Below are 27,453 nucleotides of genomic sequence, written 5' to 3'. Positions count from 1 at the left end.
CGCTAAATATTCCCTAAAATTTTTGATCCAGGATGCTAAATATTCCCTAAAATCTAACCTGGACCTTCTCTGCTAAATATTCCCTAAAATCCAGGCTGGAACTCCCTCATTCCAGGAGGGACACGTTGTTGAATATTCCCAAATATCCTGAATATCTTGCCTGGATGTTGCTAAATATAAAATAAATAAATATTTTGATTTAATATTTAAATGGATAAATATTCCCTAAAATCCAGCCTGGACCTCCCTTGACCCAAATTTTCAGCATTCCTGGAGTTTTCCTGTCTTTTCCCAGGGGTCGGAGCGGGATGTGGTGGCCACTGTGGCACAGGAATTCGGGAAGCTGGAATCCTTCATCAGCCAGGTCCTGGATGAAGCTGCCTTCACCAAGGAGCTCTGGAAATCCCTGGGCTACAAATTCACCGTGAGTCCCGAGGGAAAGGAACAGGGATTGGGAATTTGGTGTGGATGGGGAATTTGGTAAGGATGAGGAATTTGGTAGGGATAGGGAATTAGATATGGATCAGGAATTTGATGTGGATGAGGAATTTGAAGTGGATTCGGAATTCGGTAAGGATGAGGAATTACATATTTATTGTGAATTTGATATGCATCAGGAATTGGAAGTGAATGGGGGATTTGATATGGGTCAGGAATTTGGTATGGATCGGGAATTTGATAAGGATGAAGAATTCAAAGTGGATTGGGAATTTAATATGGATCAGCAATTTGGTATGGATCTCAAATTTGATAAGGATGAGGAATTTGGTATGTATTGGGAATTTGAGGCTGGAATTCAATAGAGCAGAGCTGGGTGGAAGAGCTGGAGGAACTCGGTGGGGGTTTCAAAGCCGAGTTTGTATCCCAGGTGTGTCACTGTCACTGGAACCCTGAGCCAGAGGGAATTTGGTATGGATCAGGAATTTGGTATGGATTGGGAATTTGGTATGGATTGGGAATTTGAGGATTGAAGTTGACAGAGCAGAGTTGGGTGGAAGACTAATTTGTGTCCCAAGCATGGCACTGTCACTGGAACCCCGAGCCAGCTGATCCCTGCAGGAATTCCTGCCTGGAATTCCATGTCCTCCCCCAATCCTGGTTTTTCCTGCTGCTCCAGGATGTGCTGTGTGTCCCCGAGAGGAGGCTCCTGGAGGACAGCAGGAACCTTCCCATCGCTTCCGGCACCGCCCGCTCCGAGCGGCTCCTGCTCTTCGACGACGTCCTGGTGCTCATCCAGGTGAGTCCGGGATCCTCCAGAGGGAGGATCCTGGAAGGGAAGGGAGCACGGATAAATGGACCTAAAATTCCCATGGAGTGGCAGAAGTGACAGGAATTTCCATAGGAATGGTGGTAAAATTCCAGTTTTTTGATGTTGAACACACAGCGGAGTTTGGCTCTTTGGAAAAGTTGGGAAAACTTTGTCTCAGATCCATCTGAGTGTGGTTGGCTCTGGAAAATAAAGGAAATCAGGGAAGGAGTAGAGGAGATCCACAGAACATTTTCCCAGGAAATGCGGATTATCCGTCATCACAGGCACCTTTTGAGTGGTTCACACCCTTTTCCACAGGGAATTTTGGCCAGGGATCTGATGGATCAGGGATGACATTCCATGAGCTCCCATGTATTGGGATAATCAGGATTTTCCATGTTTGTGCCACGGCTGCAGACGTTGGAGTTGGTTTTGGGGCGAATTTGGGAATTTTGGGGGTGTGGGGATGTATTCCCATGAGGGAATTCCAGATTGGATCGTGCTGGTGGCTGGGCTGGAAACACAGGATCGGCAAATCCATGGAATTATCTCTGTGTTCAATCCATGATTTCCATCTGTGTTTCACCTGCTGCTGTTGAGCTTTATGGAGGTTTGGGAATTCAACTGAATTGGGATTGACCTGGTTGGGGATTTTGATGTCCCTTTTCTGTTCTCCCAGATTTGGGAAAACACTGTGGAATTCCTTGGAAAACTCCATCCCACCAGGCAGCAGCTCTGTGTGAACACCTGGAGCTGAGGCAGGGAAAGGAGATGAGAAATTAAGGTTTTCCTTTTATTCCAATCATTGGAGTTCTGTTTGGGTGCTGCTGATCCCAAAAGTAACTCCTTAAATTTGGGATTTCGGGGGTATTTCTGGTGGTGCCACCTGGAGTCCAAATCCTAAATAAATCCCAGAATGGATTGGGTGGAAAGGGAGCTTAAAGACGATCCATTCCCACCCCATTCCATGGTTCCCACCATCCCAGGTTGCTCCAAGCCTTGTCCAACCTTCCTTGGATACTTCCAGGGGTGGGCAACCACAAATCTCTGGGAATATTGGCTGGAATGATTTGGGAACGTTGCCATGTGATAGGGAAGGAATTCCTGTGGGGATCAGGGTCACGTGGGAATGTTTTACTCCTGGATGTGACTATGGAATTTTGGAAGAGCTTTAGGAGTGTTCAAATGAGAACTTCCCTCCTTTTCTGATGGCTTTTCCATTTCCAAGGTCTCTCCTCCCAATGTGGGACGGATGGACCAAAAAGTTGGGAATTTGTGCTGCCACTCCAGCTCTGCCATTCCATGGATGTTTCCAGCAGTCACAGGACCATCTTTTCCCATTTTTTTCCCAGGGAAATAGCTTCCAGAGTTTTGATCTGAAGCTGGTGTGGGTGGATGAAAACTGCGGAGAGAAATCGGCTCCAGGATTGTGAGTGAGAAATTCCCACTGGGAGTTAAAAAAAAGGACTAAAAATGTTCAGGTAGATGGGAAAATGATCCAAAGCTTTGTCCCATCTCCTTTCCAAGCCGTGGCATTGGGATATGGATAATGGGATCTCATCAGCTTGGAATTTGCTCAGATTGAAATCCCAGAATTTTCGAGGTTGGAAAATCCCTCCAGGATCATCAAATCCAACCTGTGTCCCATCCCCACCTTGTTCCCAGCCCAGGATTCCTTGGACACCTCCAGCAACGGGCACTCCAAACCTCCCTGGGCAATTCCAATGCCTGACCACATTTCCCATGAAAAAATTCCTGCTGATGTCCAACCTGACCTTCCTCTGGCACAACCTGAAGCCGTTCCCTCTCATCCTATTAATTGCCAGTGAATCCCAAAATTGTGTAATCCAGCCCCGGAGAACTTGAGATCTCTGAAGAAGAACCACCTGGGAAAGCACCAGGATCTCCAGGAGGGGAATGGGAAGAGCTGATGGACTAGGAATTGTGTTTTCCATCTTTTTTTTTTCCCCTTCCAGGCACAGCCTACGCATCACAACCCCGGAAGAGACGTTCATCCTCTCCACCAAGGACCCTCAGATGAAGGTCAGGCTTTGGGATTTTCCCATCTCTTTATTATTTAAAACAGGATAATAATTCTGGTGAGGATGGCTTGGGATTTTTGGCTCCTTCTCCAAAAAAATCCTAGATTAGATGGCCAGAGGTGGCTCAGAGTTGATGGCTGGTGAGGAATGTTGGTGGGAACCCATCGGTTTCCTGCTGTTTTTCCTGAAGGACAGGCCTATCCCATAGGCAAATCAGCTTGAAATTTGTATTTCTTTTTTTTCATATTCAGGTGGAATTTTCCCCTGTTTTTTAGCATCCAAGTGGAAATTCCTCCCTCACAGCTGTTGTGCCTTGCTGCAGCATTTAACTTCCAGGAGAACCCTTGTGGAAGCTCCAGATGGGCTTTGATGGGAACCCACAAGTTCCTCACTGCTTTCCTGAAGTTGTCTGCAGTTGATTTTCCTGGGATGCGTGCTCATTCCCTGTTTTCCGTGCCCGCAGGCCGTGTGGCGGTGGAAGCTGGAGCAGGCCGTGCGCCAGGCGCTGAACGGGAAGCGGGATTTTCCACTCTGGGGCCGCAGCGGGGAAGGCAGCGAGGCCCCGTCCCGCCGCTTCTTCACCTACGTCTTCCGCATGGAGGGACGGCTCCGCGGGGCCACCTACGAGGGCGAGTGGCTCTGGGGGAAGCCCCATGGCAAGTAAGGAACCTTCCGGGGCCCTTTTCCAAGCGGGAATAAGGTTGGAAGTGCTGGTTTGGAGTTTCCATGAAGGTTGGGAGAAATAGCCAAGGTCAACCCTAACTTCTCCTGATCACTCATGAAGGGGAATCTCCTTTCCTGGGCTGGCTCAGAGTGGCCACCTACGAGGACAAGTAGCTCTGGGGGAAGCCCCATGGCAAGTAAGGAACCTTCCGGGCCCCTTTTCCAAGCGGGAATAAGGTTGGAAGTGCTGGTTTGGAGTTTCCGTGAAGGTTGGGAAAGATCTCCAAGGTCAACCCAAACTTCTCCAGGTCAGTCATGAAGGGGCTGCTCCTTTTCTGGGCTGGCTTGGAGTAACCACCTATGAGGGTGAGTGTTTCTCCTGGTCACTCAAGAAGGGGCTGCTCCTTTTCTGGGCTGGCTCGGAGTAACCACCTATGAGGGTGAGTGGTTCTGGGAAGGAACATTTTAGGCCTCTTTTCCAAGTGGGAATAAGGTTGGAAGTGCTTGGAGTTTCCATGAAGGTTGGGAAAGATCTCCAAGGTCAACCCAAACTTATCCAGGTCACTCAACCAGATCATGAAGGTGCTGCTCCTTTTTGGGCAGGCTCAGGGGGGCCACCCGTAAGGGCAGGTGGGTCTTGGGGAACCCCCATGGCAAGTAAGGAACCTTCTGGGCCTCTTTTCCAAGTGGGAATAGGGTTGGAAGTGCTGATTTGGCATTTCCATGAAGGTTGGGAAAGGTCTCCAAGGTCACTCAACCACCTTAGCATGGGTCTGCTCTTTTTTTGGGCACTTCCAGGGTGGGGATAAGGTCAGAATTTGATTCTTAATGAGGTTGTGCACGTGAATCCAGGCCCAGCTCTCTGATTCCTGCCTCGCTCATTCCCAGAGGGAATTCTGGCCTTGAGGGCAGGCTTAGCAAAGCCTGAGTCCTAAAACTTGGGATTTATTGTGGATGTGTCATCTGTGGTGTATGAATTAAATCCTAAAGGCTGTCCCAAAAACGTGGTGTTGATCACCCTAAAGGTGCTGCATGAGCTGGTGTCTCTACTTAGGATTTAGGCTTGACCTAAAATCAAGATCTCAGCCTGGGCTATGAAAATCGCACCCTCATGATGAGGAAAATCCCCAAAAAAAAAATTTTGGGGAGAACAGTTTTATTCTCCACTATCAAAACCTTTTTGAACTTTATCCAAACTTGAACATCCAAACTTTTATTCCAGGAATTAAGAAGAGCTTAAATCCAAAAGAAGCTCAGATGGGAACATTGGGAAAAGTTCAATAAATCCAAGTTTAAGTGAGGGAATGTCTGTAAATCCAAGATCCCATCCAAAACTTTTTGGACACAGGATAGAGAACACTGGGGTTTTTTTGGGGAAGAAACCTGGAATATGACCAAGCTCCTCAGCCACAAAAACATTGGGAAATTTTATTTTCCACCGTTTACAGTTTTACACAGTTTGCTCCGGAAGCAAAAAGGTTGGAGAGAGACTCACTTTGAGAGAGCCTTAAAATAATGAAAGAATCCAGAATATAAATTGCTTGGAAGGGATTTGAATCCAATTCCAACCCCAAATCCAAAACTGAATCCTGAATATTCCGTGGAAGAGATTGTGCTGTGCCTGGATCAGCACTGAAGAACTGTTTAGGGCAGGAGACCTTTGGATCATCCCCACCTTCACTCCCTCAAAACCATGTGGAAGAGATTGCGCTGTGCCCTGGATCAGCACTAAAGAACTGTTCAGGGCAGGAGACCTTTGGATCATCCCCACCTTCACTCCCTCAAAACCATCTCCAGATTTTTTTCCTGTCCTGCCTTAGGGCTGGAAAACTGGGATTAATCCAAACCTCTCCTGCCCATGGAGTGACTCAGGTGAGGCATCCCAGGAAATTTCTGGCAGAATTCAGGGACTTCAGGTGTTCAGTTCCTTGGATTTGAGTTCCCTTCTCACTCCTGGAGTTCCTCTGCCGTGATTTTGTTGCTGGAAGGTTCCAGAGCAGCGTCCTGGCCTTGGTGGCTGCTCTGGGATTTCTGAGGGAGGAGCACGTGAGCAGAGCTGTGGGAGTGGGAATTTGGGCTCTTTGGCAAAAACATCAGCATTCTCCACTGGTTGTCCTGGAATTCCAGAGTTCTCCAGTGCCTGTCCTGGAATTCTGGGTGACCTGGGCTGGGAGATGGCCAGACTCCCACTCAGATGTGGCTTAAACATCCTTGTGGCTGGAGCAGACATGAAATTATGGAATATCTTGAGTGGGAAGGGCTCACAGGGTTTAAGTCCTGCACAAATCCCAGCAGTCCCACCCCATCCAAACTCCTGGAGCAGCCTTGGGAATGTGCCCATTCCCTGGGGAATGTTCAGTGCCCGACACCCTCTAGGGGAAGAACTTTTCCCTAAAATCCAACCTAAACCTGGCCCAGCTCCAGCTGTTCCCTCATCCCCTTTGGCTGCTCCCCTTTTCTATTCTGATCCACAAAGCCAAAGGAGATGTAAATCTAAATCTAAATTAAAATATTGACATTTCAAAGACATCCAACCAATCCTCTGGAAAACTTGGAAAAGAGCCAGTCTCGTGGAGGTGTTTGAAACAACAGCCTCGGTGAAAGTCAAACAACCTCCTCACGGTTTTGGTGTTGCACCATCTCCTGGCAGACCGACCCAGAGGAGGTCTGGATTAAATGTTGGGAAAGAATTCCTGGCTGGGAGGGTGGGGAAAGGCTTGCACCTTCCACTGGGATCCAAACTCCATCTAATCTGGCCTAAATATTTAGGCTGGACTTTAGTAGGTGCTGCTCTATCTGGGAATGTTGTGATGTCCCTTGTGAGAGAATTCCTTGGGTTCCAGGGGGACGCTGAAGTGGCGCGATGGACGCAACCACGTCGGGGATTTCCAGGAGGGCCTGGAGCACGGGTAAGCCTTGGAGAACGGGATATTCCCTGCTTTGAAAAGAAACTGGAATGGTTCCTGCCAGAGGTTGGAACTTGGAGAGAGGGGACTGGCAGTGACTGACCCCAGGGGCTGGAATCTGGTCCCAGATCCCAAAATCCATGGGAATTAATTCCCAGGAAGTGTCTTAAAATTATTTTTAGGTCCCTTTAAAACCTCACTTGAATGAGTTTTTTCTCACGATTTAAGAAACCAATCCACGAAATCCAGGTATTATTTATCTCAATTTTATTGGAAATAGGACTTTAGGATTCCTCATTTTTCAACGTGGGGGGAAATATCCCAAACACTTTGTGTTGGGAATCCCAGAACATTTACGTCAGACCCTAAATTGGGGAAAGAAGAAAGAGGGGGAAAACCAGCACTGAAAGAAACTCTGGAGAAGGAACAATGAGGATCTGGGAGTGCAGCTCCCAAAGGGATGAGCTTTCCTTTGGAAAAAGTCCAGTGGCGCCTGGGAAAAGTGTCCCAGCTAGGGCTGATCCAGGCACATAAAGATTGGGAATTTGGACAATCCTTGGTTTTTGAACTTAATCCGCTACAATGGAGTTGCTGTTTTCAATGCAGACATTTCCATCCAGCTGGAACCTGATCCCAGATCCCAAAATCCATGGGAATTTATTCCGAGGAAGTGTCTTAAAGTTATTTTTAGATCTTTTTATAAATCTCACTTAAATGAGGAGTTTTACAGAAAAAAACCCCAATCCCATGAAATTCAAATTGGTTTTTAAACGTTGTCCACTACAATGGAGGCGCTGTTCTCCGTGCTGACCTTTTCCATGCAGACATTCCATCCAGTGGGAATCTGATCCCAGATCCCCAAACCCATGGGAATTTATTCACAGAAAGCGTCTTAAGGTTGTTTTTAGATCTCTTTAAGACCTCATTTAAATGAGAAGTTTTTTACAGAAAAAAATCAATCCCATGAAGTTCAAATTGGTTGTAGAAGTTCATCCACTACAATGAAGTCACCCTTTTCCATGTTGACCTTTTCCATGACGACTTTTTCCACGCTGACCTTTTCCATGTGCTCCTGGCAGGTTTGGGATCTGCCTGGTCCCGCGGCGCTCCGAGGACCGCTACGACTGCTACAAGTGCCACTGGTACCAGGGCAAGATGAAGGGCTATGGAATCTGTGAGTAAGTAAAATCCAGGACGGGTTCCAGGGAAAAGGGGGTTCCAGGGATTTAAAGTGGGAAATGTTCCCTGAAATCTTTGGAGCCTGGTCTGGAAATGCTTTGTGGGCATTTAGAATTCTAGAATTGTTTGGGAGCTTAAGGATGATCCCATTCCGTGGGCAGGGACACCTCTCACTGTCTAAGGATGCTCCAGCCTTTCCTTGGACATTCCAGGGATCCAGGGGCAGCCACAGCTTCCCTGGGAATTCCATCCCAGTTCCTCCCCACCCTCCCAGCCAGGAATTCCTTCCCAATATCCCATCCATCCCTGCCCTCTGGCAGTGGAAGCCTTTCCCTGTGTCCTGTCCCTCCAGGCCTTGTCCCCAGTCCCTTTCCAGCTCTCCTGGATCCCCTTTAGGCCCTGGAAGGGGCTGAGGTTTCCTTGGAATTTCCTTGGAATTTCCTTGGAATTTCCTTTTCTGAGGTCACCCCAGATGCTTTGGCTGCCGGGAACTGGCTGTGCCCAGTTCCTGCTCATCCCTATCCCTGATTTCTCCGTGCCAAGTGGGACAGACCCCACATTCCAACTGGGATGGGCCTATGGGATAGGCCTGTCCATTTTCTCCTCCGAGGTCACCCCAGATGCTTTGGCTGCTGGGAACACTGGGCTGTGCCCAGTTCCTGCTCATCCCTGTCCCTGATTTCTCCGTGCCAAGTGGGACAGACCCCACATTCCAACTGGGATGGGCCTATGGGATAGGCCTGTCCTCCAACCTGGATGTTCTGCTCCTTCAACTTGGAGCTGCTCTTCCCAGAGGGACCAGTCCAGGGAAGGGCTGGTGGCCGCCACAAAGATCCACCACAAAGAGCTGGATCCAAGCTTGGCCTCCTTCCTATGGATCCGATTTTCCAGCCTGGATTCACCAGAGATTCCTGTGCCCAGGATGGTGAGAGGTCAAGGCCTGAGTGGCCTCTCCCAGGACAACTCCAAGCCTGTGTGTTGAGTCCTTGGATAATTTGGGAAGCTCTGGAATGTCTGGTTTGGGTGACGCACATTCCCGACAGCAAACAAGGATTCAATTTAGCGCCGTTGGACAAATCTTTGGAATATTTTGAGACAGATGAGCCTGATCTCCTCACTTCCCTGGTTTTCTACTCCAAGAGTAGCTGTCAGATATTCCCAGGCTGGAATTCCATCCCTCTTCCTGCAGGTATGGGAATGATCTGGTCTACAAGGGCTACTTCAAGGACAACGTGCGCCAAGGGTTTGGGATCCTGGAGAACTTCTCGGCTGAGCGTCCCTTCAAATACACAGGACAGTGGGAAAACGACAAAAAGAATGGATACGGAGTCTGGGAAGACAAGGAGAGGTAAAGGTGGGATGGATCTGAGGTGTGGGACAGCTTTGGGTTTGGTGGGATAAATCCTGCAGAGTTGGGATGGGTGAGGGAAGGGGATGTAAGGCTTGAATCCCTTGGAAAATATTCCCGGAGCTCAGTTTGTGTGGGACAACCAGCCCGGAGCATTGTGTCAGGAAAAACCAGCCTGAGCAGGACAAATCTGATGGATTGAGTGCTGGGAAAGCAAGGAAAATCCATCACTTGGGTGTTCCTTGCATTCCAGAGGTGAGAGGTACATCGGGATGTGGTTGGATGACCACAGACACGGAGAAGGCATCGTGGTGACCCAGTCAGGGCTCTGCTACCAGAGGACATTCCATGCAGATAAAATGGTGGTGAGTCCAAGATTTCCATGGAATCTGGAAATCCTTGGGATGGGGAGTTCACTTCCGAGGGTGAAATTGAGGTTTCATTCCCGAATGAATTCATCCTGGAGGACAAAGAGGTTTGGAGACCAGGGAAAGGTTCTGCCCCCAGAGGGTGCTCGTGATGGACATTCCCAAGGGAATGGGCACATTCCAAAGGTTGCCAGAGCTCCAAGAATCTTTGGAAAACTCTCCAGGAAAGGGTGGGATTGTTGGTATGTCTGTGCAAGGCCAGGGGTTGGATTTGGATCCTTTTGGGGCCTTCAGGATATTCCATGATTTTAATCGTGATTTGGAAGAACAAGGTCTTGGTTAAGTCTTGTTTCTTCTCCCCTTTCAGAGGGATTGATGGGATATTGGGAAGGAATTCCTGGATTGGAGGGGTTAGGATGGAATTCCCAGAGATTTGTGGCAGCCCTTGGATCCCTGGAATGTCCAAGGACAGGTTGGAGCACCCTGGGACAGTGGGAGATCCCTGCCCATGGATCCTGAAGGTCCCTTCTAGCCCAAACCATTCCAAGAATTCCATAACATTCCATCTTTCCTGAAAATCATGAAGTCCTTACTTTTCCAGTGGGAATTCACCCCTCCAGTTCATGGAACATTGGGAATTTGGTGGGGAAAGCAAAGGGAATTGGCATTGGTATAAAAACATCCTTAAAAAAAACCAACCCTCAAAAAATCCATCCTTAAAAAAAAAACCAACAACCCCATTCCCACTTCCCAAATTAGGGAAAAATAGTTTTTATTGGGTTTTATGAGACGTTTTTGATTGAGGTTTGGGGATTTTTTTTCTCTTTTTTGGGGTTTTTAATTGGGTTTTATGGGACAATTTTAATGGAGATTTTGGGATTTTTTTCTCCTTTTTTTGGGTTCTTTATTGGGCTTTATGGGACATTTTCATTCCAGAGGAAAATATTCCAGCTCTGGAAGTGATCCCAACTGGTTTGGGGACGAAGAAACCTTGGGCTTAAACTATGGAATAAATCCCAGTGGGCAGAAAATTCCCCGTGGATAGGAATTATTCCCTGGAATAATTTTCCATGGAATGGGCACATTCCCAACACTACCAGAGCTCTGGGATTTTCCAAGGATTCTTGGGATGCCTCCTGTGCCAGGAGTTGGATTTTGATCCTTCTGGATCCCTTTCCCACAGGGAAGTCCAGGATTCCACACAGTCACTGTATTCTTGGAATAATTTCCCAAAGAATTCCCTAAAATACCCAAGGATTAGGATTAGGAGCACCACGAGTTTGACCCTGTGACCCTATTCCTTTTCCTTGGAAAATCCATGGAATAATTTTGTTGTTCCAAGTTTCCTGACCTCCTTCTCCATGGGTTTCCCGCGGAGCTTCTCTCAAGCATTAAAAGGAGATGTTTGGCTTTAAAAAAAAAAAAAAATTCTTGGAATCTGCATCCCATAAATTTTTCTGGGATGAATTGGACCAGGTCCAGAGCTTCTCTCAAGCACTAAAAGGAGATGTTTGGCTTTTAAAAAAAAAAAATTCTTGGAATCTGCATCCCATAAATTTTTCTGGGATGAATTGGACCAGGTGAGAAGTTCATTCCACGAATTCCCGACTTTTCCTTTCGTCCCAAGGGTTCGGGAATTCTGCTCCTGGAAGACAACTCGGTCTACGAAGGGAACTTCACGGAAGATCTGACATTTGTTGGAAAGGTGGGAATTTCCTCCCTCTCCTCCTGGAATTTCCCACGGATTCATCTCCCAACTTTATTCCTTCCTCCTCCGCTTCCCCCAGCTTCCTAAAAAACTCAGTTTTCCGAATTTCTGGAATATTTAGCACAGAAGGAAAGCTGCAGCTGGAGATTTTTGGGGATTTTGAGAATAATTTGGGATTTTCATGTTTCATTTACTTCAGGTTTGGTTGGTTTGGGTTTTTTGGGTTGAGCTTCTGGGGTTTATTTTCTTGGGTTTTTCTTGGGTTTTTTGGGACATTTCTGGTTGAAGTTTTGGGATTTTTTTCCTATTTTTTGAGGTTTTTGTATTTGTTTTATTGGACATTTTTAGTTGAGTTTTTGGGGTTTTTTGGGGGTTTATGATTTTTGGTGGTTTGGTTTTTTTTTTCTTGGTTGGGTTTTTATTGAGTTTTATGGGACATTTTTGGTTGTGTTTTTTGGGTTTTCTTTTCTTGTTTTATTGGACATTTTTAGTTGAGTTTTTGGGTTTTTTTGGGGGGGTTTATGATTTTTGGTTTTTTGGGTCTTTTTTTTCCTTGGTTGGGTTTTTATTGAGTTTTATGGGACATTTTTGGTTGTGTTTTTTGGGTTTTCTTTTCTTGTTTTTTTTTTTTTTTTAATTTTTATTGGGTTTTAAGGGACATTTTTTATTGGGTTTTTGGGATTTTTTCTCTCTTTTTTTGGTGAGTTTTTTTTTGAGTTTTATGGGACATTTTTGATTGAGTTTTTGTGGGGTTGTTTTTTTTTTTGAGTTTTTATTGGTTTTCTTTTTGGGGTTTTTTGGCTGTCCTTTGCAGCTGCACCCGAAATCCTTTTTTATTTTTAGAACAAAACCATTCCAGGGCTTGGGGCCACAGGAAATGATGCAGAACCCGGAGCTGCCGTAACCGAGGCAGCGGAAATTCGGGATTTCGCAATCCAGGCCCTGCCCTGACACGTCCCAGCTTTTGTGGTTGGATTCCGACAGAAATTCCTGCTCCAAAGTGTTGAGAAAATCCCCAGGGCAGGGAAAACGAGTTTTCCAGAAATCTGGGATCAGCCTGGCAGGAATTCTGGGAGATGGCACAATTAATGCTCATTAATTAACGCTAATGAGCTTCGGTAGGAAGAGGAAGAATTTGTCATCACCTTCTTCCTCCAAGGACATTCCATGCTGAGAAAATGGTGGTGAATCCAAGATTCCCTTGGAATCTGGAAATCCCCAGGATGGGAAAATCTGGGAATCCCTGGGAAATCTCCGGGGTGGATTTTGAGGGCTTGATTCCAGTGCTGGGATATTTTCCCTCCGAAATTCCTGTTTGGATTTTGTGGTGAATCCAGAGAAATCCGGGATTTGGCTGCAGCTGGAATGTGCTTTTTGCTTTTCTGGCTGGGATTCCAAGCCAGATTTGGGATATTGATTTGGATTTCATTTTTGGGATTTTAATAATTAATAGATAATTGAATAATGGAGAGTGGAATAATTATATAAATAGAGAATTTTATAGCAAATTCTTTAAAATTAAAGAATTAATAATAAATGGACACTTTATTAATAGATTATTTAATAGTAAAGAATTTATTAATCAATAGAGAATTAAATAATAAAGAATTTATATAATAAATAAAGAATTTAAGGATGGAAAATTTAATAATAAAGTATTAAAAAATAAGCAGACAAGTCAATAATAAAGAATTTATATAATAAATAAAGAATTTAAGGATGGAAAATTTAATAATAAAGTATTAAAAAATAAGCAGACAAGTCAATAATAAAGAATTTATGTAATAAATAGAGAATTTAATGATAGAGAATTTAATAAAGAATTTAATGAAAAGTAGAAAATTTAATAGTAAATAGAGAATTTAATAGTAACTAATTTATTAATAAATAGAGAATTTAATGATAGAGAACTTATATAATAAACAGAAAATATAATAGTTGGGAATTTAATAATAAATAAATAATTTATATAATAGTGAATTTATATAATAAATAGAGAATTTAATGATCAACAGAGAATTTATATAATCGATAGAGAATTTAATGATAGAGAATTTAATAGAGAGCTTAATAACAGAGAATTTAATAACAAAGAATTCCATAATAATAGAGAATTGAATGGAGAATTGATGTTGAGAAGTTGAAATAAGTTATTTTTAAATTAAAATTTTAAATTTAATTTATAATTCCAGATTTTTCCGCAGAGAAAGCGCTCCAGAATGTAATAATAAACGAGAATTTAATTACAATAAGGGAATTTAATGATAGGGAATTTAATAATAAAAAAGGAATATAATAATAGGAAGCTTAATAACAAATAGAGAATCTAACAACAAAGAATTAAATAATGATTGAGATTTGAACAGAGAATTGATGCAGAGAAATTGAACTAAGTAATTTTTTAATTAAAAAATGAATAGAACTGGTGATTTTAATTTAATTTATAACTTTTCCCGCAGGGCAAGCTGTCCTTGGCCAACGGCTTCGTGCTGGAGGGGACGTTCAGCGCGCGCGGCGGCCGCGGGCTCAGCACCCACGGCGTGCTCAGCACGGCCAGTGAGCCCGAGCGGCCGGCGGCCTCCGAGTGAGAGCCGGGATGGGGTCCTGGGCAACGGGGACCTCGGGATGGGATCCTGGGGAATGGGGACCTCGGGATGGGATCCTGGGGAACGGGGACCTCAGGATGGGATCCTCGGGATGGGATCCTGGGGAACAGGGACCTCGGGATGGGACCTTCGGGATGGGGTCCTGGGCAACAGGGACCTCGGGATGGGATCCTGGGGAACAGGGACCTCAGGATGGGATCCCGGGGAACGGGGACTTTGGGAAGGGTTCCTTGGGATGGGGTCCTGGGCAACGGGGGCCTCAGGATGGGGTCCTTGGGAACCACAGGAAGGGGTTCCTCGGGATGGGATCCTCAGGAATGGTGTCCTTGGGATGGGATCCTTGGGATCCTGGGGAAGGGGATCCTTGAGATGGGATACTGGGGAAGAGGGTCATGGGGAACGGGGTCCTCAGGATGGGATCCTCAGGAAGGGGGTCCTTGGGATGGGATCCTGGGTTACGGGGTCCTTGGGGATGGGGTCCTCAGGAATGGGATCCTCAGGAGTGGCATCCTTGGGATGGAATCCTTGGGATCCACGGGAAGGGGATCCTCGGGATGGGATCCTTGGTAACAGGGTCCTTGGGAACAGGGTCCTTGGGAAGGGGATCCTTGGGATGGGATCCTCAGGAATGGGATCCATGGGAAGGGGATCCTTGGGATGGGATCCTGAGGAACGGGGTCCTTGGGAACAGGGTCTTTGGGATGGGGTCCTCAGGAAGGGGCTCTTTGGGATCCTCAGGAAGGGGATCCTCAGGAATGGGATCCTTGGGATGGGATCCTTGGGAATGCTCCGGATCCAGTCCCACAGGCATTTCCTGGAATTGATCCCAGTGTGGATTTGTGGGCAATGGGACAGGGAGGGATGGAGCCCAGGGGGTTCACTGTGGTGGGAGGCAGGGATGGATGTTGGACTGAAATCCTGGGATTTGCGTGGAGTTAATTCCATAGGGAAGCAGGGAATGGAGCTTTTCCTGAATTCCTGGGATTGTCTGGGATTAATTCCAAATGGGAAGCAGAAGTGGATGTTTTAGTGCCATGCTGGGATTTTCGTGGAGTTAATTCCGTGTGGGAAGCAGGATATTGGATTGCAATCCTGGAATTGTCATGGAGTTAATTCCATAGGGAAGCAGGGATGGATATTTAGTGCCATCCTAGGATTTTCATGGAATTAATTCCATAGGGAAGCAGGGATGGATGTTCTCCTGAAATCCTGGAATTTTCATGGGGTTAATTCCATAGGGAAGCTTTTCCTGAAATCCTGGAACTGGGATTAATTCCATGTGGGAAGCAGGGATGGATGTTATAGTGCCATCCTGGGATTTTCATGGAATTAATTCCCGTTGGGAAGCAGGAATGGATGTTTTGATGCCATCCAGCCCAAATTCCTCCCAAATTCCAGTTCTCCTCCCAAATCCCAGTTCAATTCCATCTTTTTTCCCCTCTAAAACATTCCCAGTCCTGTGGAGCATCCGTGGGACACAAATTCCTTTTCCCTGAGCTATCCAGGCAGGAACAACTCCTGGGAGCTGTTGCTCAACTCTTTTCCAGCTTTTCTGCAGGAATTCCCAGAAGATAAAGACTCTTAATTAGGAATATTTAGGAATATCCAGCAGTGCATGGAGCAGGAATTAAAAAATTCTGGATTATTTCTGTCCCACACATCTGGAATTTTTTTTTTCCCCCTAAAGGATTTTTGTGGTCAGGACAAGAGACTTGAAGGGTTTTTATGGAATTCCCATTTAGGAATTCCCATTTATGGAATCCATGTAGGATTATCCAGGAATGATTTTGGTGGGAATGGAGTTTAAGGATGATCCCATTCCATGGATTCTCCCACTGTCCCACGTGGATCCAAGCTTGGACATTCCCAGGGATCCAGGGGCAGCCACAGCTGCTCTGGGAATTCCATCCCAGTCAGGATTTCCTTCCCAAAATCCCATCTAAATCCCCATTTTTCCAGTGGGAAGCCATTCCCTGTGTCCTGTTCCTCTATCACTTGTCCCAAGTCTCTCTCCAGCTCTCCTGGAGCCCCTGGAATTTTCATTTCTCCAGGAAAACGTTCCCATGTCTCCCAGCCCTGTGTTTCCATCAAATCCCAGAGAACATTCCCATTTTGAGGGGTTTGGGAAGACCATGGAAAATCCCAATCCTGTGTTGCTTTCCAGCCAGCTGGGCCTCAAGGAATTCCCAGTGGAGAAGAGATGGACGGGAATCTTCGAGCAATTCCAGGAATTCCTCCATTCCGGCTGCAAGGAGGAAATGGAGGAATCTTTCACGGGATTCCACATCCAAACCAGCAAGGAGCTGAGGAAATCCCAGGAATATCTGTTCTGCCAGAGGTACTGAGGGAATCCCGGGAATTCCTGAGGGAATCCTGGGAATTCCTGTTCTGCCAATGAGGAAATCCCAGGAATTCCTGAGGAAATCCTGGGAGTGTCTGTTCTGCCAATGTGGGAATCCTAGGAATTCCTGTTCTGCCAAAGAAACGGGAACTTTTACTAAGGGAATTATGGGAATTCCTGTTCTGATGAAGAAGAAATCCTGGGAATTCCTATTCTGCCGAAGGTACTGAGGAAATCCCAGGAATCCCTGAGGAAATCCCAGGAATTCCTGTTGGGAATGCAGACCCTCATTCCCACGCAGGAGTGTTGTGTAGTTCCAAGAATTTTCCAGTTGTTTCCACTGGGGAAAAAGGAGCAGGAGTTTCCCACCTCAGCTGGAATTTCTGCTGCTGAGATTAATCCACATCCATGAAAAATGAATTTCTTGGAATTATTTTAATGCCCCTTTGGAATCTGCCAGTTGGGATTTATCCGTGGGTGGTTTTCCCTCCTTAATTCCCATTTTTCCAGAGGCGCTGAGGAGATTTCTTGGAAAATTGAGGAGATCCTGGAAGAGCTCGTCCAGCACCAGGAGCCAGAGTCGATCCAGAGTTACTTGGAGAAGGTGAGGATTGAAATTGTTGAATAAAATTATCAAAAATTAATACAATTTTCATTATTAAAAATATCAAAATTCAGGATTTGATGATAAATAATTGAATAACAGGATTTATAGAAGAAAAAAATTCATAGTAGAGAATTTATTAATAATTAGAGAATTAAATAATAAAGATTTATGTTATTAATAAGGAATTTGCTAATAAAGGGATTTGTATTTTAAAAAGGGAATTTAATAATGGATAATTTAATAATAAATAGAGAATTTATAATAAATTGAGAATTTGTATAATCAGTAAATTGAATAATAAAGAATTTAATATTAAATAGACAATTTAATAATAAAGCATTTAATAATAAAAGGGATTTTAATAATGGATAATTTAATAATAATTAAGGAATTTATAGAATAAACAGGGAATTTAATAATGGATAATTTAATAATAAATAGAGAATTTATAATAAATTGAGAATTTGTATAATCAGTAAATTGAATAATAAAGAATTTAATAATAGAGAATTTAATATTAAATAGACAATTTAATAATAAAGCATTTAATAATAAATAGCTTAATAATTAATAGTCAATTTAATTATGGAGACTTAAATAATAAATTGGGAATTTAATAATAGAAAATTTACTATAATAGCTAATTTAATAACAGAATTAATAGATAATTTAATAATGGAGAATTTAATAATAAACACAATTTAATAATAGAAAATATATATAATAGTGAATTTAAGAATAAATAAAGAATTTATATAATGGATAATTTAAAAATAGAGAATTTAATAATAATTAGAGAATTTAAGAATAAAGAACTTACACAATTGAGATTTTAGTAATAGAGAATTTAAGTAAATAGATAATTAATAATAATTAATAAATAGAGAATTTGTTTAAAAAACAGAGAATTTGTAGGATAGAAAAAGTAATAATAAAGAATTTATTTAATAAATAGTGAGGTGATTTTTTCCTCATCCACTTTTTCCTGGAGCACCTTTTGCTCCCTCTGGAATATCCCAGCAAATCCTAGCCGGAAAAGGGAGCAGAGAGCATTTATGGCATCCAGAAGATCCCAAATTCCAGCTGGGAATTCTGAGAGAAATCCAGGTGCCCTTTGCGGCTTTCCCTCTCCTCCTGATCCATGAAATTGGATTTTCCAGGCGTTGGAATCTTCCCTGCATCCCTTGGGAAAGCTGCTCAGGGCTCTGACCGTGGCGTTCCAGGCAACATATTCCGGGATCGGGGCCAACCGGCACCTGCTGGCCATGGCGCAGGAGGAGGTCAAGTTCTACTCCAAGAAAATTTGGGAATTCTACCGGTGAGTCCAACATGGAGGTTTTCCATGGGGTGGGAGCATGGAGTGGATCTTTGGGATCGTGGGATTAGGAGGTGGGCCTTACTTGTGTTCCTGTTTTCTTTGGAGTTCTTGGGAGTTCTTTGGAATTCTTGGGAGTTCTTTGGAATTCTTGGGAATTGTTCAGAATTCTTGGGAGTTCTTTGGAATTCTTGGGAGTTCTTTGGAATTTGGGAATTGTTCAGAGTTCTTGGGAGTTCTTTGGAATTCTTGGGAGTTCTTTAGAATTCTTGGGAATTGTTCAGAGTTCTTGGGAGTTCTTTGGAATTCTTGGGAGTTCTTTAGAATTCTTGGGAATTGTTCAGAATTCTTGAGAGTTCTTTGGAATTCTTGAGAGTCTTTGGGAGTTCCTGGGAGAGTTGATTCCTTGAGGTAACAGTGTCAATCAGAGCACAAATCCATGGGGCTGGAAATCCGTGACTGAAGGAAAAATGGGATCATGGAGTGCTTTGGGTTGGATACCTCATCCAGCTCCAATCCCTTCCTGCTATTCCAGGTGCTCCAAGCCCTGTCCAACCTCTCCTTGGACTTCCAGGGATCCAGGGGCAGCCGCAGATTTTCTGGGAATTCCATCCCAGCCCCTCCTCACCCTCCCAGCCAGGAATTCCTTCCTAAAATCCAACCCGAACCATTCCAGGATTCTCTGGGAAATCAAGGCAAAGCCCAGCTGCTTTTCCAGAGTGGGGTTGGGAATTGTGACCACTCTGCTCTTTAGAATCCTTGGAAATTCTGGAATTCTCAGCCATTCCTGATGCTTCTGCTGCTCGAGCAGAAACCTCAAACACTGCAACAACTCTGCCAGAATTCCAGGGATTTCCACTGATCTCACACTGGATGCTGGGACAGCTCGTCCTTTGGGAACAAATTATCCTTAAAAAAAAACAGGGAAGGAATTAATCCTTGTTTTTGTGTCCAGGGGTTTGCTCCGGTTGGCCCTGGAGCGGAAGGGCCGCGCGCCTTCGGAGGACACGGATCCCAGGTTGGTGGCACCTCCGGGGGTTCCGTGTTCAGATCCCGGTGGGATTTACGAGGGGTTCTGGAATTCAGGAAGTGCTGAGCTCATGTTTGTCTGCTTGAGCCAGGCTTCATGCCCAGGTTTTTCCCAGTGGCTCCAAAGATCTCCTGGAGCTCCAGGTTTTTCCTGGTGACTCCTGAGATCTGGAGCTCCAGGTTTCTCCCAGTGAATTCCCTGGAGATCTCCTGGAGCCCCAAGTTTTTCCCAGTGAATTCCCTGGAGATCTCCTGGAGCACCAGATCCTCTTGGATTAACTTGTGGCCACCACAACCTGACCGTGCCAAGCTCGGAAGAGCGGAAAACAAGGAAAACCCCTTGGAAATGCCTCTTCTGTGGGTTTGGGAATATCCACATGGATTTCCCTGGAAAATCCTGGATTTTTTTCCCTGTTTTCCAGTCTCGGGAAGGGCTCCAGCCTGGTGCTGCCGCTGATCCTGCCTGGATTCTATCCCGAGCTCTCCATGCTCTACATGCTCCAGCACCAGCGGGAGGACGAGCTCTACTGCCAGGGAATTGTGGAGCTCAGCCTCTTCCCGGATATCCAGCTCCTGGAATTCCTGGATGTGCAGAAGTAAGCGGGATTTTTCCATCCCCAGGGAAAATCCCGGAAAGGTTGAGTTGTTTGTTGGATTTGTCATTGGTTTTTCCCAGTTTTTCGCTGGGTTTTCTCCCAGAATTCCTACTCGGAAATGTTTGGATGGAAGAAAAATTGGTAATGGAAAACTGCTGTTATCCCTACTAATTCTCATTTTTGTGTGGAAAATTCCCAGATGTTTTGCTCTGAATCATCCAGAATTGATAAATATTTTGGAAAAGGAATGTTCATTCCAGGGTATTCCCTGTAAAAATGTGGGAATACTGACTGAAAAGATGTAAAAAGTGGAGGCAGATGTTTCCCTTATCCATTCCTACTCCTGGATCCACCTCTGGAAGTGATGGAAAACAGCTTGGGAATTTTCCTCTGGGGTTTCAGGAGCACAGCAGATCCAGGGTCTCAATTGGATTCTGTCCAAAAGAAATGAGAGGAATTGGATCCAAAAGTGCCAAAATTTCTCATGGATTATCCCAGGATCATCGCTGAGGAACGCGAACTCTGATCGGAGCTCCCAGGGAAGCTCCGTGGAATGGGATCTCTGAGGGAAGTGGATCCATGGGATGGGAACTCCCAGGGAAGTGGATCCATGGGATGGGATTCCCAGGGAAGTGGATCCATTGGATGGGAGCTCTGATGGAAGTGGATCCATGGGATGGAGGGAAGTGGATCCATGGAGTGGGAGCTCCCAGGTTCCTGATGCAAATCCCACCTGGAGCAGGGCCAGGAGAGGAGCAGGTGGAGCCTCCGAGGCTTTGGCAGCACCTCGGAGGAGGAGATGGAAGAACCGATGGGATTCAGGACGGAATCCATCCTAAATCCCGCTTTTCCCTTTCCAGGCACCTGTGGCCTCTCAAAGATCTCACCCTGACCTCCAACCAGGTAAGGAAAATGCTTGGAGCCAGCTGGGAATGGGAACGGGACATGGAATCGGGCTTGGATGAGGACAGAGCTTCTCCAAATGAATCCCAGGAATCTGAGCTCCATGATCAGTTCCCATCCGGAGGCGCTGCCTGTGGATTTCCACAGAGATTTTGTGGGATGGCTCCAGAATCTCTGCCCTCGGTATTCCAGAGGTATCCCTGTCTCTTTTCCAGAGGCGCTCCCTGATCAAGGATAAATGTTTCCTGTCTGCCACCGAGTGTCTGCAGAAGCTCATGTGAGTCCTTGTTCGGCTCTTCCCACTGAAATCCAGGGATTTTTTTTGGGAAGTGCCAGGAATTGGTACCTGTTCAAAAGCATTCCCGGGCCATTCCATTCACTATTTAAGGAAGAGTTGTTTGGGATGTGCTTCCTGGTACAAAGTGAATTCCATGGAACTTTTTCCTCCAAAATTCCATGAAGACATCGATGATGAAATCTGGCAATTCCCTGCTCAGCATCTTCACTTCCCACAGATATTCCCTGGGAAGGAGTTCCTGGCTGGGAGGGGCTGGGATGGAATTCCCAGAGAACCTCTGGCTGCCCCTGGATCCCTGGCAGTGCCCAAGGCCGGGATGGACACTCGGAGCACCCTGGGATAGTGGGAAGTGTCCCTGGCATGGGGTTGGAACTGGATGTTCTTTAGGATCCCATCCAACCCCAAAAATTCCATGATTCCATGATTTTCAGTTGTTCCAGTTGGGGTTTTGAGGCAAAGCAGACGAGCTCAGCATCAGCATGGAGGGAAAATATTCCAGCATTCCCTGAGGGATTGCAAAGCCTTGGCCTCTAGCTCCAAAAAGAGCTCAGAATTCCTCAAATCCTCAAATGTCCCATTCCACCCTGGAATATCTCCTGGCCCAACTTTGGTGCCTCCTCTTTCCTCCACCCTTTGGGGCCAATCCATGAAATCCTTTAATCCCTAATTTTTTTAAAAAATCCCGCTTTTCTGGATGCAGCTTTTCCATGGCTCTTTTATCCTGACAGCACCACGGTGGATCCCAGAGAAAAGCTGGTAATCCTCTGGAAGAGGATCTCCAGGAATGTCCCGTTCCATATGGGAGACACCAGGAGTGTCCCATTCCATGTTTCAGGCACCAGGAGTGTCCCATTCCATATTTCAGACACCAGGAATGTCCCATTCCATCTTTCAGGCACCAGGAGTGTCCCATTCCATATTTCAGTCACCAGGAGTGTCCCATTCCATGTTTCAGGCACCAGGAGTGTCCCATTCCATATTTCAGTCACCAGGAGTGTCCCATTCCATGTTTCAGGCACCAGGAATGTCCCATTCCATGCTGGAGACACCAGGAATGTCCCATTCCACCCTGGAATATCTCTTGGCCCAACTTTGGTGCCTCCTCTTTTCTCCACCCTTTGGGGCCAATCCATGAACTCCAAATCTCCTGAAATCCTTTCATCCCTAATTTGTTGGGTCTTTTTCTTAATTCCCACTTTTCCTGTGGGAAAATTAAACTTTTCCATGTCTCCTTTATCCCGGCAGCACCACGGTGGATCCCAGGGAAAAGCTGGTAATCCTCTGGAAGACCTACGAGGAGCTGGAGCGCACGGCGTCGCGGCTGCTGGGCGCGGATTACCGGCTGCCCATGGACGATCTCCTGCCGCTCCTCGTGTTCGTCGTGTCCCGAGCCAAGTGAGCGGAATTCTTCCCCTCTGGAATATTCCCGGGTGGAAGAATTCCAATGAAAACCTTTGGGATGTGGGGTTGGATGTGTCGGGTTGGGGTTTTTTGTTTTTTTTTTTTCCCGGAGGTGTGGTTGGGTTTTTGGGATATAAAGTGCTGATGGGATTCTGGAGTGGTCATGTCTTATCCCAAAGGATATTTTGTGGGAAATCAGATTCCTTTAATCCCAGAATTCTAGAACGTCCGTGTCTTATCCCAGACGATATTTCATGGAAAATCAGATTCCTTTTATCCCAGAATTCCAGAATGTCTGTGTCTTATCCCAAAGGATATTTCATAGAAATGGGATTCCTTTTATCTTGGAATTCCAGAGTGTCCATCTCTTATCCCAGATGATATTCCAGGGTTTTCATGGAATATCAGATTCCTTTTATCCCACAATTCCAGAGTGTCCGTGTCTTATCCTAGACAATATTCCAGGGTTTTCCTGGAAAAAGTGATTCTGTTTATCCCAGAATTCCTGAGTGTCTGTGTCCTATCCCAAAGGATATTTAATGGAAAATCAGATTCCTTTTATCCCAGAATTCCAGAATGTCTGTGTGTTATCCCAAAGGATATTTGATGTAAAATCAGATTCCTTTTATCCCGTAATTCTGGAGAGTCCATGTTTTATCCCAAAGGATATTTCATGGAAATGGGATTCCTTTTATCCTGGAATTCCAGAGTGTCCATGTTTTATCCCAGACAATATTCCAGGATTTTAATGGAAAAACAGATTCCTTTCATCCTGGAATTCCACAGTGTCCATCTCTTAACCCAGATGATATTCCAGGCTTTTAATGGAAAATCATATTCCTTTTATCCCGGAATTCCAGAGTCTCCGTCTCTTATCCCATAGAAAATTGGGATAGTGGGAGGTCCCTGCCCATGGATCATCTTTAAGGACCTTTCCAACCCCAAACACTCTGGAATTCTGGGATTCCTACAGGAATTTGCCATCCTCAGCAGGAACTGGGATTCCTTTGGGAGATGAGGAATCCAAAACTCCATCCAGCAGTTGGAATTTCCTATGGATGGATCTGGAATTTTCTTGGGATGGAGCATCTCAAGTTGCGGCTGCTCCATCCCTGGAAGTGTTCCTGGTTGGAAACGCTTGGGGAAAATTGGGATAATGGGATGTCCCTGCTCATGGATAATCCTGAAGGAGCTTTCCAACCCCAAGCACTCCGGGAATCTGGGATTCTGGAATTCTGAAGTTCTGGGATTCCGGGATTCTGGAATTTTGAAATCCCAGATCCCTCCAGCAGATCCGGATGCACCAGCAATCAGCGTTGGAATTCCAGAGTTTCCCTCTTCCTCCTCTCCAAAATTCCAACCCTTCCACGTGCCCTGAGATTTTTCCCTGATTTTGGGATTTGTTTTTCCTTAGGATCCAACACCTGGGAGCTGAAATCCATCTGATCCGGGATTTGATGGATCCGACCAACCAGGGAGGAATGTTGGATTTCCTGCTGACGGCACTGGAGGTGAGGGAATTTTTTCCAGGAATTCCAGCAAAATTCCAGTTTTTCTGGAATGGAATTTTCAGGAATTTATTCCCTTGCTAGGCTGGGAAAAAATCCTAATCCTTGACTTTGGACAGATTGAATTCTATTGGAATTCTCTGTGAGATCAGCAGGGATTCTCTGCCTGCCGCAGATTGGATTTGATCCCAGAATTCCCAAATTTTTCCCTAATTTTTGCTCTGTTCCCTCCCCAGTCGTGCTATGAACACATCCAGAGGATCCGGCTCCATCCGAAGGAAAACTCCCACAGCTCCTGATCCATAGGGAAAATGTGAATTTTTCCGAATTTTCTGGACCAAACCCCTTTGGAAAAAGCGGGAATTGTATCCCTGGCTGCCTTTAAAGGGAAGAATTCCTCCCCAGCCGAGGTTTTCCTGATCCCAAAAACACTGGAAGGGCTGGAATTTTCATCTCCAAGGTTTTTGGTTTTGTTTTTGTTTTGAGTTTTATCCCCTTTTCCTGCAAATAATTCCCGGGAAAAATCTCCTTTTCCTGCTCGGGATGGGTTTTTTATTTTTGCACTGGAATATTCCCAGAAAAAGAAGGAATTTCTTTGGGAAAACCCAATTTTTAAGAAGATTTCTTGGACTGGGAAGGAGAGCTCATCCCAAAACTCCTAAAAATTCCAGGAATGAGAAGAGATTTTTCCCAACACTCCTTTTGCTACTTTTCCCAGCTCAGGACTTCTCCAATTCCATTTGGAAGCTGCTATTCCCAAATTTCCCCATTTTTCCCGTGCTCCAAAATTTTTATTTCTCCTTGGGAGACCTCAGGGGTGATCCCACACCTTGGATAATCCTGTGTTTCTTTGGAATTCTGGAGGGCTCGGAAAAAACACGGATTTTTCCCGGATTTTGGGAAATTCTGGGAAAACAAGCAGAAAATATGGAATAAAAACTCCACAATCCCAGCTGGATTTGTGCCCTGCCAATCCCGGAGGTGCTTCGTGCTCCGAGCTGGAATTTCCCGTGGAAAAGGAATATTTGGAATATTCCCAATGGATATCTGGGATATTCCCAATGGATATTCGGGATGCTGTTCCCAGCATCCCAAAATAATTTAAAAATAGCCTTAAAAAATCTCATTTTTTACAGTTCTTTCATTCTTCCTGGTAATTTTTTCCTTATCCAGGAAAATAAAACTCCCCAAGCTTTTTTTCCAGCTGTTTTTCCCAAGTTTTCCTGATTTTTCTAAATTAAGGAAAGTGCTCCTTGGTATTTTTGGAAATGAAGAATTGGAAATCCAAAGCTCACAAAAAATGGGATTTTTGTCATTTTTCCCTTGGGATTTTTAAATTTTTCTAAGGAATTTTTTTGCTTTATCCATGTGACTCTGGGAAAACAACCCCCCCCACCCCCCAAGTTTTTTCCTCCCATTTTTCCCGAATTTTATAATTTAAAAAATAACAGATTAATTACAAGAATTAATATGTTAATGAGAGAATCCCATGGCAGTTTGCCAGGAATTTTTATTTAACTAAAATTCTTGGAATTTTGAAGAAATTCCAGGATCCACGTGCTCCTTCTCCCATTCCTCTTTGTTTGCAGGAATTTGGGAATTTTCTAAACGAAGGAAAAGTGGATCCTTGATATTTTTGGGAATGAAGAATTGGAAGTCCAAATAAAAAGGGATTTTTTAAAAAATAAATGGGATTTTTGTCATTTTTCCCAGGAATTTCTTCATTTTTCCAAGGAATTGTTTTGCCTTATCCAGGTGACTCTGGGAAAACAAAACCCCCCCAGGTTTTTTCCTCCCATTTTCCCCAAATTTTATCCTTTAATAAATAACAGATTAATTACTATATTAACTAATTAAGAATTAATATATTAATGAGAGAATCTGACTGGAAGTTTGCCAGGAATTTTTATTTAAATAAAACTCTTGGAATTTTGAAGATTCCAGGCTCTGCGTGCTCCTTGTTGTCTTCAGGAATCCGGGAATTTCCTAAATTAAGGAAAAACGGCTCCTTGATATTTTTAGGAAGGAAGAAAAAAATGCAAAATTCCTACTGGGAAAGGACATGCAAAGTGCAGGGGGGGGTAAAAATTCCAAGGAATTCGAGGTGGATTTTCAGTTTGACTTCCTAAAACTTCCCGAAATTCCAAGTTTTCCTTGGTTTTGATTTCGGGAAGAATTCAAGCGAGGCCTGAAGGTAACAGTGTGCAGCCATTTGTGCTTCCAGGTTTTTGATTTTTCCAAGGAAAAGCAGGAGGGGGCAGGGTCCACTGGGAATATTCTGGGTGGGAATTGTGCTGTGGAAGCGTGCAGGAGGTGCTGGATCCACAAAAATATTCCACAAGGAATTTTTTTCCCTGAGTGCCTGCTCAGAATCCTAAAAAAGCTGGGATTTTCCTTTAGCTGGGATGGTTTTTTTCCCTAATTCCTCCAAACCACTCAGAACTTTTCTGATCTTTCCTGGAGGGAATTCTTGAGCTTGGGATAGAGCGTGGAATTTTGGGAGCACATTCCCATTCCTGTTGTTTGTTGGGATGAGTCAAGGCAGGTTTTGCTCCGAGTTGAATTAAATTAAATTTAATCCTGAGCGTCTCAGCTTTGGAAATCCCACTTTGGAAGACACGGAATCAACATTCCCAAATCCAAGCTCCAGCTCAGGCTCCCATGGAATTCACCAGCTGGAATTCCCTAAAAATAGGATGGAAAAGCTGAGCTGCACCTGGAAGAGGAGAGATTTTAACAAAGCTGAGCTTAAGCACAGGGAATTTGCTTCTTTCCACATCCAGACTTGATCCATAGGGAATTTTTTTCCCTGAGTGAAGCTCAGAATCCTAAGGAAGTTTGGGATTTTCCTTTGGCTGGGATGGTTTTTTCCCTAATTCCTCCAAACCACTCAGAACTTGGGGAATGTTCTCCCTCCTCCTGCTGGAGTAAAGCTCTTGTCCAAGTCTATTTCTTCCAAAGCCTTTGGAAAAAAGCTGGAAAAGCGGGAATTCTGAGCAGGGCCGTGTCTATGGCCGATTCCAGGTGCTGGCTCCAGCTCAGGCTCCCATGGAATTCACCAGCTGGAATTCCCTAAAAATAGGATGGAAAAGCTGAGCTGCACCTGGAAGAGGAGAGGTTTTAACAAAGCTGAGCTTAAGCACAGGGAATTTGCTTCATTCCAATGCCAGATGATCCAGAGGGAATTTTTTTCCCTGAGCGAAGCTCAGAATCCTAAGGAAGTTTGGGATTTTCCTTTGGCTGGGATGGTTTTTTCCCTAATTCCTCCAAACCACTCGGAACTTTGGGAACGTTCTCCCTCCTTCCCAGATGTTCTCCCTCCTCTCAGTGGAGTAAAGCTCTTCTCCAAGTCCATTTCCTCCAAACCTTTGGAAAACATCTTGGAA

General features: G+C 44.9%; 1 protein-coding gene across 4 annotated transcripts in view; it reads left to right on the top strand.

Annotated features, from left to right (window-relative positions):
* Nucleotides 1–27,453, top strand: part of ALS2CL (ALS2 C-terminal like) — a 32,613-nt gene that overhangs the window by 5,042 nt on the left and 118 nt on the right. The window contains exons 6-26 of one of the 4 annotated variants that reach the window (XR_005952972.1): nt 296–424; nt 1,118–1,237; nt 2,602–2,678; nt 3,226–3,292; nt 3,755–3,951; nt 6,798–6,863; nt 7,940–8,038; nt 9,229–9,387; nt 9,641–9,752; nt 11,383–11,460; nt 13,923–14,047; nt 16,234–16,407; nt 16,921–17,014; nt 18,178–18,335; nt 19,288–19,350; nt 19,784–19,957; nt 20,818–20,860; nt 21,076–21,137; nt 22,404–22,553; nt 23,974–24,070; nt 24,304–24,527. Coding sequence is in view for 3 of the 4 variants with exons in the window: in XM_041408646.1 (XP_041264580.1) it covers nt 296–424; nt 1,118–1,237; nt 2,602–2,678; nt 3,226–3,292; nt 3,755–3,951; nt 6,798–6,863; nt 7,940–8,038; nt 9,229–9,387; nt 9,641–9,752; nt 11,383–11,460; nt 13,923–14,047; nt 16,234–16,407; nt 16,921–17,014; nt 18,178–18,335; nt 19,288–19,350; nt 19,784–19,957; nt 20,818–20,860; nt 21,076–21,137; nt 22,404–22,553; nt 23,974–24,070; nt 24,304–24,366 (2,307 nt within the window). In the remaining variant the exon portion in view is untranslated. Of the gene's footprint in view, nt 1–295; nt 425–1,117; nt 1,238–2,601; nt 2,679–3,225; nt 3,293–3,754; nt 3,952–6,797; nt 6,864–7,939; nt 8,039–9,228; nt 9,388–9,640; nt 9,753–11,382; nt 11,461–13,922; nt 14,048–16,233; nt 16,408–16,920; nt 17,015–18,177; nt 18,336–19,287; nt 19,351–19,783; nt 19,958–20,817; nt 20,861–21,075; nt 21,138–22,403; nt 22,554–23,973; nt 24,071–24,303 lie in introns of all 4 variants that reach the window. The other 3 variants (XM_041408646.1, XM_041408649.1, XM_041408647.1) reach the window with 3 other exon arrangements.

The sequence above is a fragment of the Onychostruthus taczanowskii genome, unplaced genomic scaffold (genome assembly GCF_017590055.1).
Source record: "Onychostruthus taczanowskii isolate IOZ18803 unplaced genomic scaffold, ASM1759005v1 scaffold3, whole genome shotgun sequence".
NCBI classification, from domain to species: Eukaryota; Metazoa; Chordata; class Aves; order Passeriformes; family Passeridae; genus Onychostruthus; species Onychostruthus taczanowskii.
Note: the sequence above shows the minus strand (reverse complement) of the source record. Positions and strands in the feature narration are given on the sequence as shown.